Raw genomic sequence first — 13180 nt, 5'->3', positions numbered from 1 at the left:
CAGGTCTTTGTAATAGATTGTAAGAGCTGCTATTTTAAGAATCTTTATCTGGAGGATAGAAAAGAACCATAAATATCTGTATGGGAAATAGAACCTACCTTGGACTTTCTGCTTCTGTATCCCCAGAACAAGTTAATGAAACTACTTCAGCGGTTGCCAAACAGTGTTGTTAGAAGATTACATCGTGAAAGATACAAGAAGCCTTCTTGGTTAACTCCTGTGCCTGATAGCCATAAGCTTACTGATCAAGATGTTACAGACTTTGTACGATGCATTATTCAACCTGTCCTCTTGGCTATGTTTAGCAAAACTGGTAGTTTAGAAGCGGCCCAGGCTCTGCAGAATCTTGCACTCATGAGACCTGAGTTAGTAATACCCCCTGTACTTGAAAGGTAAGTGTAGCTTTACGTGTTTGGTTGAAGCCTCAGCTGTGGCTACAGCTGTTCTGGTTATGTCTTCCCTCTACTTTTCTGCTTGGCTTTCCTTTGTGGCTTCTGTTTTGCTTTCTCAGTGCTTATTCCTGTTCCTTTAGGGGAAGCAAGGCATTTTAACCTAATGATTGGTAACTTGATAAAGGTTTACTAGAGAAAAAAAATCGATGCGAAATGGATAAAGTATTTTTGGATTATTGGCACATTTTTGCTCATAAATTAAGGGGCGACTAACAGGCTCAGTTGGTGAAGAATGTGACTCTTGATCTTGGGGTTGTGAGTTTGAGCCCCTTGTTGAGTGTAAAGATTACTTAAAAATAAGATCTTTAAAAAAATTAATAAACTAATTAATTAAGCCCTGGCTTATTTTACATCAGTGTGTGTCACTAAGTACTGAAAAGTGTTTTTGGATTTCTTTTATTTCTTTGAATCAATCAATGATACAGAAAAAAAATTTGTCTTGATTATTTTCATATACTGTATAATTTTATGTGTATTATTTCCACAGTGTGGATTTTTTTGCATTCATTTTGTTTCATATGTTAAAATAGTAAAAATAGTTTTCCCTTTGCCTAATTACTGTCACAGTATAGGCCTTCTGTGCTTATATAATATTACTTAAGCTTTATTTTAATTCCTCTGCTGCCTGGACTTGAGCTTTATGATTTCTCTTTTAATGTCTTCCTCAAAAATGGAAGAATATTAGTTTCTCAGGCCCAGAAGAGTCTAACAGTTTGAGCTTCATAACTAAGAGTCCAAGATCCTTAGTGACAGGAAGCAAGTGGCAGCCTGTTTTCTGACTTAAAATTGAAATAGGAGAATTGGGCACATTTGCTTGGAGTCAGATATTGTGTTAAAGATCTTGACCAAAGTGGGGCTCCATTATTTATAAATTTGAGTTGCCAAACTCTGCTAGCACATAGAACTTAATTAGGAAATGGGATGGGAAAGTTCGGCTGTTGATACTGTCTCAACGTTCCCCCAGTGTCCTTTGCTCTTTGGCTTCCATGTGGTAGCAGCACTCACAGTTCAGTGGCAGGTCCCTTGATGTTTCTTGTTAGAAGAGACTTGCCTCTATGGAGGGACTTCAGCTACTTGCATAGTTAAAATTTCCAAGATTGTAGTGTTTGGGTTATTTCCTGGCTTTCGCTTTCTTTTGCCTTATTTTATGTTTTCCAGCTGATGAATTACGAATAGAGAGATACATATTTTAGTAGAAGGAATAAAGCTTACAAATACAAGTAAATGATGAATTGCTGAACTCTACCTCTGAAACTAATAATACATTATATGTTAACTAATTGAATTTAAATAAAATTCAAAAAATAAATACAAGTAAAATTATTCATTTTTTAAGTTTTCAATTTTTGGACAGATTAATAACATATTGAGTGATATATGCTTGGACAGAGAAATATTCTTAAAGGTTTTTCTTTTATAAAAGCAAAAGTCCTTTGTGGTGCCAGGTTGGCTCAGTTTGTTAAAAGTCCAACTCAGATCATGATCTCAGGATCATGAGATCAAGCCCTGCCTTGGGCTTCGAGCTTGGTTGGGGAGCCTGCTTAGATATTTTCTCTCTCTCTCTCTCTCTCTCTCTCTCTCTCTCTCTCTCTCTCTCTCTCTTTCTCTCTCTTTCTGTCTCTGTCTCTCTCTCTCAGAGTACCTAGGTGGCTTAGTGGTTAAGTGTCTCAGGTCGTGATCCTCGGGTCCTGGTATCAAGTCCCACGTCAGGCTTCCTCTGCCTATGTCTCTGCCTTTCTCGGTATTTCTCATGAATAAATAAATAAAATCTTTTTTAAAAAATTCTTTCTCTCTCTCCCCCCACCCCCCCTTTCTCCTTCTTCTTCCCTCCCCCTCCGCTGTGCCTGCACATGTGCGTGCACTCACACTCACTTGCACTCGCTCACTCTCAAAAGCAAAAGTCCTTTAAAAAGTAAAAAGGTAGAAAATAAATTTTAGGTACTGACTTTTATATCTCCTAAGGACAGCCTCTGTTAAAGAGCTGGGTTGCTTTCTTCATCTTCTAAAGCATAGGCTTGGTTATTTTTTTACTCTGATTATAATTGCTTTTTTTTCCTACTTATAATGAAATTTCCCTTATTTACTTTTTCTGCATAAAAGAAATGTAAAATTACTGCATTTTAGATTCCCCTACCCACCCCACGTGCAACAGGATAGATTCTTAGAAAACATATCACTGTATCAAAGAGTGAATGTTCTTGGCTTGTATTTTACTTGTTGATCAAAGATTGTATTTGTATTATTCTCCCTCGTTTATTCACTCTAATTTCAGGAATCTCCTCATATGTTTCTAGAGCTGATTTCCAATTTAATATACCCATCTTATTAAAGGTATAAAATGGGAGAAATGTCATCATTTTAGTAAAGATTGTTTTTTCAATAAAAGGATGAATAGGGTAGTTTTGACTGGTTGTTCCTAAATTCTAATAATCACTGATTATTAGATTAGATTCAGTCCTATTGGAATGTCGAAGTGGATTCAGATGGCTAAAATTAATGCAAAATCTGCCAGCTTATGTTATTTTTCACTGTGGAATTTGTGTAGAGAAAGGTGGTGAGGTGGCAGGAGGTTGGGGAAACATGTACATCCTTTATGTGTGTGATTCTGTTAAATTTGAGAGCAGATATTTACTCAAAATATTCTACTAGCTACCAGCCATATGGCCAACATGCAGTTTATGAGTTTGGTAGATTTAATGTATTGTGCATGTTTACCTGTGATGAAACTTTTTTTTTTTTAATTCTGTTTTCAAACTGTAGAACGTATCCTGCACTAGAGACTTTAACAGAACCTCACCAGCTCACAGCTACTTTAAGTTGTGTAATTGGAGTAGCCCGCAGTTTGGTATCAGGGGGCAGATGGTTTCCTGAAGGTCCAACACACATGCTACCTCTGTTGATGAGAGCATTGCCTGGGGTGGATCCAAATGACTTTAGTAAATGCATGGTAAGCATATTTATTATTCTGTTTTATGTCTGAGTTCTAATTGTGTGAATAGACATCTTTTTAAGTTTCGTTCAAATATTCTTTAGAACATAGGTCAGTGTAAAATTTGTTAATGGTAAAAGGGTTATATCTGTAGATGCCCAAGTTTAGATCTGCGGATGGCTGGTTGATCCATATGTCATCTTTTATAAGTAATTTGCCATAACCTGCATACATTGAGTAGTCATAAGATATTTTTAAGTCTCATTGTATATTTACTATTTTCCTTGAGCAGAGACATTGAAAATCTTAGTATAGATCATTTGGACTTTCCTCCGTCTACACTGGTGACAGGGAGCATGATAAAAGCCGCTAGTTGCAAAATGTCAGGTCCCGTTTTATACATGTCTCCTTAAAACGTTGCTCACCCTCCCACTTTTCCCAATCTCTAACTTTTGCTTCAGCATTTTCTATTTATCCTCAGGTAAAGTTGCATTTTTAGGTGGGGGGCAAAGTAACTTTTCATTGACAAAAGGTTGGAGAACATTGTGCTTAAACCTAATAAATGACTATGAAAATAAATATTTAGTATAACTTCATTACTAAAGTAATAGCTACTCAACTGTGAGGAGCCTTAAAATGTTCAGTTCTAAGTGAAAAATTTCCAGAAAAATTATTGTGGGATTTCCCTCAAGATAATTTATTTGGGTATTTTATTGTACCTCTTGGTATACTTGTATTTTTGAACTATAATTACATAATTAATGTTAATTTTTTACGTCTTCCCACAGATCACATTCCAGTTTATAGCAACATTTTCCACTCTGGTGCCTTTAGTAGATTGTTCATCTGTACTACAAGAAAGAAATGACCTCACAGAAGTAAGAATGCTTTCTGCTTTAAAGCTAATTGATTAACTGGGTTATAACTCTTACTGTAAATTCATAGTCATATCTGACAGTTTAAATACTAGTAGTTTAAAATTACTATTTTGTGACTAAAATGATCTATATAGAGGACCATGTCTTTGGTAAGATAGTCTAGGAAATACCCACCAAAGGGCATAGGTCAAAAATAGGTTATTTTTGTAAACAACTGATATCTAGAGATGTATTTCCATTTTTTGTCACTTTTAATTTTTTGATAAGCAGAGATTGTGTGTTGGGGTTTTTTTTTGTTTGGTTGGTTTTTTTTAGCTTAGGAGAATTTGCTGAGGGGATTGACATCTGATAAACAGACATTTTTTCATTATTGACTGGTTCTCTTAGAACTGTGTTCTTTATTGGAAGCATGTTTCTGCTTGACATTTGGATGTTCACAGTAGTAGGAAAGAATCCTGTGTACATATTACCAGAAGCTTGAAAACTAGTTGATGATGAAGATGACTGTTTGACTTCTGTTTTGGGCCCTTATAAAATATGTTAATTACTTCTTATTTTGGTTCCAGAAAGTAGTAGATTGAGTTACCCAAAAATGATAAGCGGCTATGGTACTATTTCTCACTATTGTCAGTATATTAATGTAGCATAAAATCTATTTTGTGGGCCATAATTGAGTTTTAGTAGTTCCAAGAAAAATTCAAAGGCTATTTTAAATTTTTCTCCACATTGAAATATCATAGGTAGAACGAGAACTTTGTTCAGCCACAGCTGAATTTGAGGATTTCGTCTTACAATTTATGGATAGGTGAGTATGTTCCCCAGACCCGCCCTTTATTAGACATTCAAAGAGATGACTGTCTGTTATCTCTACTTGCAACCTGTCCATAACCACTGTCTGGGACTGAACATCTGAAGTTTCAAGAGGACAACTGATAGTGAGCCATGCACAAATTGAATAGTTACCATTTGAATAGGCATGACAATGGAGACTTACGTAATCATCATTGAATACATTAAGCTAGTTTGTAGTTGCTAAACTTACACTTTTTTTGGATTATTTAGATGTTTTGGACTTATAGAAAGTAGCACATTGGAGCAAACAAGAGAAGAGACGGAAACTGAGAAAATGACTCACTTGGAGAGTTTGGTCGAATTAGGTCTGTCTTCTACGTTTAGTACAATCCTCACACAATGTTCCAAAGAAATATTTATGGTAAGAGTCCCGTTGCTGCAAAAATTAAATTCCTGTCTTGTAAGTCTTTTTGTTGTTTTAAAAATTGAACTTTAAGTTACACTAGGTATTATGCCATTTATCCTTTGTTTCATACTAAAATGTGAATTGATTTTCATTATACTCGCAAATTTCATATTTGCAAATCCATTTGCTTGCTAAAATTTATTTGTAATACCCAAATCAGTACTCACAGTGCTCTTGTGAAGATGTGTAAATGTGGCAAAAAATGTGAGTTGTGCATGTTTCTGACTGAGGTTGAATAAGAAGGTAACATGCTCTGCCTTGTTTCAGCTCTAAAGAAAACACACTCTTGTGTCTATTTACTGCTAGGTTTTCCACATTGTATGCTTTTTGTTGAGATTTTGCTTTTGAAAATGGCCCACAAGAGTAGTGCCACAGTACTGTTTAGTGTTCTAAGTATAAGAGAACTGTGATGTGCCTCCCAGAAAATAACACGTTGTAGATAATCTTTGTTCAGGCATGAGTTACAGTGCTCTTGGCTGAGTTCAGTGTTACTGAATCAACAATATATATTAAATACATAAAAAATTCATATAATTTAATCAGTTCATGATAATGTAAGCAGAGACTTGTAATAACTTAATCCTGTATTTTCCCTAGGAAGGGTGATTCTGTATTTGCTAATTCAGTGCTCACTAGCAACTTTATTGGTAGATGTCTCTTACATACAGTGTAGTCTTAAGACCAGACTTTACTTCCATTTCTGTTTCTTCTCCCTTCATCTGAGATTATGACTATTCAGTATGTTTATCCTGATTAAAAGCTAAATTCCTTTACAGCTGCATGAAATATTTTCTGAGATTATGTTAGTATAAAGAAATGAACATAAATAATCTTCTTTAGCCAAAATCTTTTCAAAGGAGCTATGGATTAATTGATCCTGAAAATTATAAAAGTCTAGAGCTCATTCTTTCATTTAGCAATTAAGTTGAAATTCTGTGACATGATTGTAAAATTAGACTGCTTCAGGTCTTTTAGAGTAGAGGTAAATGTTTATAGTTTGTAGTTGTCAGAATGACAAAGTCTAAACATCAGGTAATCCAAAAACTTCCCCTTTGTTATATTGGATTAACCAACAAGATAATTTGCATTTGCTTCTAGCAGCTGCAGTTTTGTGTTTAATGTTTCTGTAGCAAATAAAATCTTGTTCCTAAAATGCTTTGCTCACATTAGGTCTTGTGTAAAGATTATTCATAGATCTTGATGTAGCCAGTAATAAGCAAATCTTTATAAAATTTAGATGGTTAAGAATTTCCTACTTGTTTGTTTTTATAGTTTGAGTCTCATTTTCTTCTGTGTTTCAGAAGGTGTTTAAGGTTCTTAAAAATACTGATAAGGCATTTACATTTCTTACATATCTTAACAGGTGGCCCTTCAGAAGGTTTTTAATTTTTCTATTTCACATATATTTGAAACAAGAGTAGCAGGCCGCATGGTGGCAGACATGTGCCGTGCTGCTGTAAAGGTGAGTTTGGTTTTTTGAACTGATGAATTAATGAAGCAGTAACCAACAGATTTATATGCTTAATTATTTTAGACATGCTTGTTATGTACTTAAAATACATTGTTCTTTCAGTAGTAACCCTTACTTGCCTGTGAAAAATATGCTTTGTGACTAATGAATATTCATGGCCTTCCAAAAGACTTACTGATACAAATATGTTTTCAGTGCTGCCCAGAGGAGTCTTTGAAGTTATTCGTTCCTCACTGCTGCAGTGTTATAACTCAGCTTACAATGAGTAAGTCATAAAATTATTCTTTACGTATAATTTTAGGTAAAAAAAATGTTTTTTGTTACTACAACTCTGTTGATAAATAGATTCTATAAGCTTTGCAGTATTTTAATTTTGTAGTTTGGGCAGAGATTGTTTGAATTACGGTATCATCCAGGTGACAGCTTAGAAATTTTACTTTGTTAAATTACTATTTTTATATATGCAAGAACCATGGAGCATTTGTCATAAAGAGTATTAATCAATTTGTAAGATGTGAAGGAGCAAGTGTCCTGATTGGATGTGCTTATTTTCTTAAAAATTGAGTTTTCACTTCCTCTGGAGCAAGTTTAGCTACATGAAAAAGAAATGAAAAGTCTCTCAAAAAGAGACTTTTCTCCACCTATAAGAGATATATATACTAAAGACGGATACTAAAAAATCATTCATTTAGTTGGATGCATAGTTATTTTTCCCTGATACTATTTTGCCATTTTTAGATGATGATGTATTAAATGAAGAAGAGCTAGATAAAGAGTTGCTGTGGAATCTTCAACTTTTGTCTGAGGTATTGTAAATTTCTGTAATAAAGAAATATTACTGTGAAATGTTGACTTGGTTTTAAAATTTATTTACCTTTTTTTCTAAATTGACTTTTATTTATTTATTTATTTTTAAAGATATTATTTATTTATTCATGAGACACACAGAGAGAGAGAGAGATAGGCAGAAACACAGGCAGAGGGAGAAGCAGACTCCATGCAGGGAGCCCAATGCGGGACACGATCCCGGGGCTCCAAGATCACGCCCCGGGCCGAAGGCAGGCACTACACCGCTGAGCCACTCAGGGATCCCCTAAATTGATTTTTAAAAATATGAAAAGTCTAGTTTGTTTTTTTTGAAGATTTTTGTTTATTATTTATTTGAGAGAGAGCACAAACGGGTAGCTACAGAGGGGAGAGGGAGAAGTAGGGAGCCCAGTGCTGCCAGTCCCAGGACTATGGGATCATGACCTGAGCTAAAGGCGGATGTTTAACTGTGCCACCCAAGTGCCTCGTGTGTGTTTGTTGTTGCTGTTTTTAAGTAGGTTCCATGCCTAGTACAGAGCTTGAACTCACCACCCTGAGATCAAGACCTGAGCTGATATCAAGCAGACGTTTAACTGACTGAGCCACGCAGTGCCCCAGAGATTGATTGATTGATTTAAGTGATCTCTATACCCTGTGTGGGGCGTGAACTTATGACCCCAAGATGAAGAGTTGCACACTCTACTGGACTGAGCCAGCCAGATGCCCTCAGACTAAAACATCTTAAGTTTTAGAAATTTCTTGATATTGCTACAAAAAGTCACATAATGCCATTTTCTTGTTATCAAGAGTGTGGTAATTGTTGATAGCTTCATTTGCAGTGCTATACTTTTTATAATAATTCTGATATTCATAATTCATTAATTGAAAATTTTATCAGATTTGGCAGTTGCTTTTTTTCCTGTGTCTCTCCATCCTAAATTTGGCTATTAGTCAAACTTGATTTTCCTTTATGGGTTAAGTCACCAGCAGAGAACCCCAATTAAGTTTTGTCTCTTTGAAGAGATAGACTCTTTGAAAAGGACGGTGCTATGGCACAGGAGAGCCTGAATTCAGAGAATGCACTTCGATCTTAAAAAAAAAAAAATTGTAAGGATATACTTAAAATGACAAATCTAAAATGAAAGTCATTTTAAGAAACACTCTCATTATTTTAGGCTACTTCAGTAGCTAAACAGTGTCCATTGCATTAATTATTGATTCTTAATCTTTTTTCCAAAATATCTTCTACTTTTTCTTCCTCTTTTAGATTACTCGAGTGGATGGGAAGAAGTTGCTTCTTTATAGGGAGCAGCTTGTAAAGATTCTCCAAAGAACCCTACATCTAACCTGTAAGCAGGGTTACACTCTGTCTTGTAACCTTTTGCATCACCTCCTTCGTTCTACTACACTTATCTACCCTACAGAGTACTGCAGTGTGCCAGGTGGCTTTGACAAGCCTCCTTCTGAATACTTTCCTATCAAGGCAAGCATTTTCAATAATTAAGAATTCAAGTACATACTGGGTTATTTTTCTAAGGAGCCAGAGTGTGGGGTTTTTTTCATGTTGTGTACGAAGGTGTCACCTCTTTATTTTTAAAGTAGATTATTAAATTATCCTTGGAATGTTTTAAACTTGGGAAGTGTAACATAGTGCTAAAGCAGCCTAAGGTTTTTTTATTTTCTGTTTGTGTATGATGTGGGTTGATAGGCTATATATATTACTTGTATATTCCATATAATTTCATGCAATTTTATTTTGGGGGAACTTAGTAGCCTTATATAAGCTTACTCTTACTCTTAGAGGAAACTCCTATTTGAGTAGCTCTTCAGGGAGACCTTTTTCTGGAGTGATAACGAAGGGGTAATAAGTTTTTATGCCCTTTTTTATTGCTTTATTTGCTACCTGAGGTTTGGGTTACTTACATATTTCCTGGAAGACCTTTTTTTTCTTGAGAGAGAGAGAGAGAGAAGGGGTGGGGAGGACATAGAGACAATCTTAAGCTGGCTCCATGCACAGCATGAAAACCTGACATGGCCTCGATTTCAGCCCTCAGCACAACCAACTGAGCCACCTGGGCACTCCTTCCTGGAAAACTTTTTAAGTTAGGTGTATATATTCTGTTTTCCACTTCTCAACTTGATGAACAAATGCTGTTCTTTTCTAGGACTGGGGTAAACCAGGGGACTTGTGGAATCTAGGCATCCAGTGGCATGTTCCTTCTTCAGAAGAAGTGGCTTTTGCCTTCTATCTATTGGACTCTTTTCTTCAGCCTGAGCTCATCAAACTCCAGCACTGTGGTGATGGAGAACTTGAAATGTCTAGGTTAGTTTTCTTTTAGAATCACATAGTATTAATATGATTGCAGACTGAGAAAAATATATGGTGCCTTTCCCTTTCTCTGTGACATATCTGATATATTCATTTTCAGTGGGTCTTTATGTCTGCCATACATATAATTAAAAAACAATTTAATACAATTTATAATACAGATTTTGTCATAATACTTAAACCTTTTTTTTTTAATATTTAAACCTTTTAAATAGAAAAGCTCTTTTTTTTTCTAGTCTGGTTTTTATGACTCGCTTAGCAATTTCACTTGTGCATCTTTTGGGAAGTGTATGGAAATGCTTGTTTTGGGATCCCTGGGTTGCTCAGCGTTTTAGTGCCTGCCTTCGGCCCAGGGCGTGTTCCTGGAGTCCCGGGATCGAGTCCCACATTGGACTCCCTGCCTGGAGCCTGCTTCTCCCTCTGCCTGTGTCTGTCTTTCTCTCTCTGTGTGTGTCTCTCATGAATATATAAATAAAATCTTTAAAAAAAAAAAAAAGGGAATGCTTGTTTTTCTAGATTTAGATTAGATTTTGGGTGTTTTTTTGTTTGTTTTTGTTTTTTTGTTGTTTTTTAGTTTTTGTAATTCATGTTATTGACATTATGTTACCTAGTGAAATATCTCTGAGATTTTTTCCTTTCCTAAGAGGCTTTAACAAAACATAGTTATTTAAGATCCTTAAACTTTTATAGTTTGAATCTTTGGAAGTTCCTTAAATAATAGTAAGAAAAGTACTATGTGTGAAATACCAGGAAATTTTATAAGCAAATTCAGTAGGAATGGGGTTGGAGGAAGAAAGAAGTATGATTGATGATGTCTGAACTACTTTTTGGAGTAAATGTATTAGCTAGTCCATTTTTAAAAGATGGACAGTGCTGGAAGAGCTTCTGTAGTACTATTTTCTGTTTTTGTTAATGGTAGTAATGTTTGGGTACATAGGTGATTACGTTCAGAATTGATTCACAAAGGGCAATCAGTTGGTATTATTTCTGGTTATTTAGAGCCTGTTTAATAACGTTGTATTATTAAGTGGGTAAAGTGAAGACATTTGCCACTTCTTGGCCTTTTTTTTTTTTTTAAGATTTTATTCATTTATTCATGAGAGACACAGAGAGGCAGAGATGTAGGCAGAGGGAGGAGCAGGCTCCATGCAGGGAGCCCATGAGGGACTCGATCCCAGGACTCCAGGATCACACCCTAAGCCAATGGTAGATGCTTAAACACTGAGCCACCCAGGAGTCCCTTGGCCTTAATTTTATATCCCCATTTAAGGTTCTTATACTTCACCCTAGACTCTCCAAGACCTTTTGTTAGACAGGGATTTGGAGTCTTCTAAAATACAAAATACCTTTTATCTTTTTCAGAGATGATGTTCTACAGAGTCTGACTATAGTGCACAACTGTTTGATTGGCTCAGGAAATCTCCTACCTCCATTGAAAGGAGAGCCGGTTACTAACTTGTAAGTAAAAATAACTACTTTACATATTTTGCTGTTTTGCCATTTGGCATATATATTAAGTCTTAGTCACATAATGAGTCACTGGTTTTGTTATTGTTGTTTTTTTCTGTATCACTTTAACCTTTTTGTCATTGTTAGACCAAATATACCTGAGACAGAATTTAGGCCTATATACTTGAAGGTTTTAATCAGATTTCCATATGGTACCAGGATAGGATAATTTCAAGTGTTATTTTGAACTTTTAGATTCTACTAAGTTGCTTTTATGAATTTAAGTGCTTTCAGACTGTCACTATTTTGAATGAATGCCTTGATTTAGTCCATTGTTAGTACAGTTATTTAAGTTGAAAAAACTGAGTTTAAATGAAATCAGCAATATGTAACTTTAGCTCATTTTTTAGTTAGTTGGATGCTATTTTCAGATCTAGTTTCAATATACCACCTTAGATCATTTTCTCTCAACATCAATATCTCATTGCTGAGCATGTTCATGAAAAATCACGGAAAAACGAGTAAGTAACCCCTGCCCCCTCAGAAAACACAAAGGGAAGAATTATTTGTTGATTGGCAACAAAAATCTTAGAAATTTCAAGGAGTGGTTTTAAAATGTGGCTTGCTTGTCTTTCCCATATTTTGTATGATCATTGTTTGGAGTCATACTTTCTCATGATTCCTACTTATTTCAGTCTAAAAACTGTTTCTAGGCATTGAACTTTAGATTGCTCGTTAGATTTGAGAGGGAGAAGTAGGGTCATCTCAGGTAAGGAAATCTGTTTTAAGTTTGTCTAGGAATTTGCTGAGTTCTTTGAAAGCACTTTAGGTTTTCATCAGTATTATAGTTTGATTTGGGGCAGTTTTACAACAGTTTGTTTTTGTTAAGAGAGATTGATTTTAAACATTAAAAAAATTGAGAGACTTATAGAAATGGTTTTGATTTTCCTGATGATCTTAATAGTATGTAATAATGGTAAGAATTGAACTCTTATGGCATGCTAAAAACCGATTTCGTACATAACAGACTTATTACATCAGTAAATTTAGCTCTGCTTGAACATATTGACAGTAAGAAATACGGTAACTTAATATAACAATTTAAGAGCAAAAGCATGTATCTTTTGTATATATGATTAGAGGATTTTTAGTATTGAGTGATCCTTAGGATGCACCGCTGAAGGGTCCACTCAGGGGGCTGAGAGGTTTCTGTTGCAGTTCATTTCAGTATGAATATGTTTATGCCATGTGCACTTTAATAGTGAATTGAAGTGAGGTCTTTATCACTTTTAAAATAAATGCGCATCAAGACCAAAGTTCTGTATATCTGATTATGATAAAACTAGTTAGGTTTGTAAATAATGAAATGCGTTTTCAATAAGGAATAGAATACCATATTATAAACACTTTATGAATTCTGTGGAATAAAAATGAGTAGACTGTTTGCCTGTATTACTAAACATTATAAACTTTAAATTTGATCCTGAGTTTCCTTAATAGGTTTTTCCCAGAAAACTTGAGAAGGAAAGATAATTTAGACTGAAAGTTTTACATTTCAGAATTTTCACTTTCAGAGTGAAAATTTAATATAAGATACAATGAAGTAA

At 35.0% G+C, this 13180-nt stretch overlaps 1 protein-coding gene across 1 annotated transcript in view; it reads left to right on the top strand.

Annotated features, from left to right (window-relative positions):
- The window catches only part of PSME4 (proteasome activator subunit 4), a 107583-nt gene that overhangs the window by 44039 nt on the left and 50364 nt on the right, over nucleotides 1–13180 (top strand). Inside the window, exons 10-20 of the mRNA XM_055327991.1 lie at nucleotides 127–392; nucleotides 3213–3399; nucleotides 4170–4259; nucleotides 5000–5064; nucleotides 5322–5472; nucleotides 6881–6979; nucleotides 7184–7253; nucleotides 7727–7794; nucleotides 9063–9278; nucleotides 9961–10118; nucleotides 11487–11582. Of these exons, the coding sequence (XP_055183966.1) occupies nucleotides 127–392; nucleotides 3213–3399; nucleotides 4170–4259; nucleotides 5000–5064; nucleotides 5322–5472; nucleotides 6881–6979; nucleotides 7184–7253; nucleotides 7727–7794; nucleotides 9063–9278; nucleotides 9961–10118; nucleotides 11487–11582 (1466 nt within the window). The remainder of the gene's footprint in view (nucleotides 1–126; nucleotides 393–3212; nucleotides 3400–4169; nucleotides 4260–4999; nucleotides 5065–5321; nucleotides 5473–6880; nucleotides 6980–7183; nucleotides 7254–7726; nucleotides 7795–9062; nucleotides 9279–9960; nucleotides 10119–11486; nucleotides 11583–13180) is intronic.

This window comes from Nyctereutes procyonoides, unplaced genomic scaffold (genome assembly GCF_905146905.1).
Source record: "Nyctereutes procyonoides isolate TBG_1078 unplaced genomic scaffold, NYPRO_anot_genome, whole genome shotgun sequence".
NCBI classification, from domain to species: domain Eukaryota; kingdom Metazoa; phylum Chordata; class Mammalia; order Carnivora; family Canidae; genus Nyctereutes; species Nyctereutes procyonoides.
This window is presented reverse-complemented; position numbering and strand designations above follow the sequence as displayed.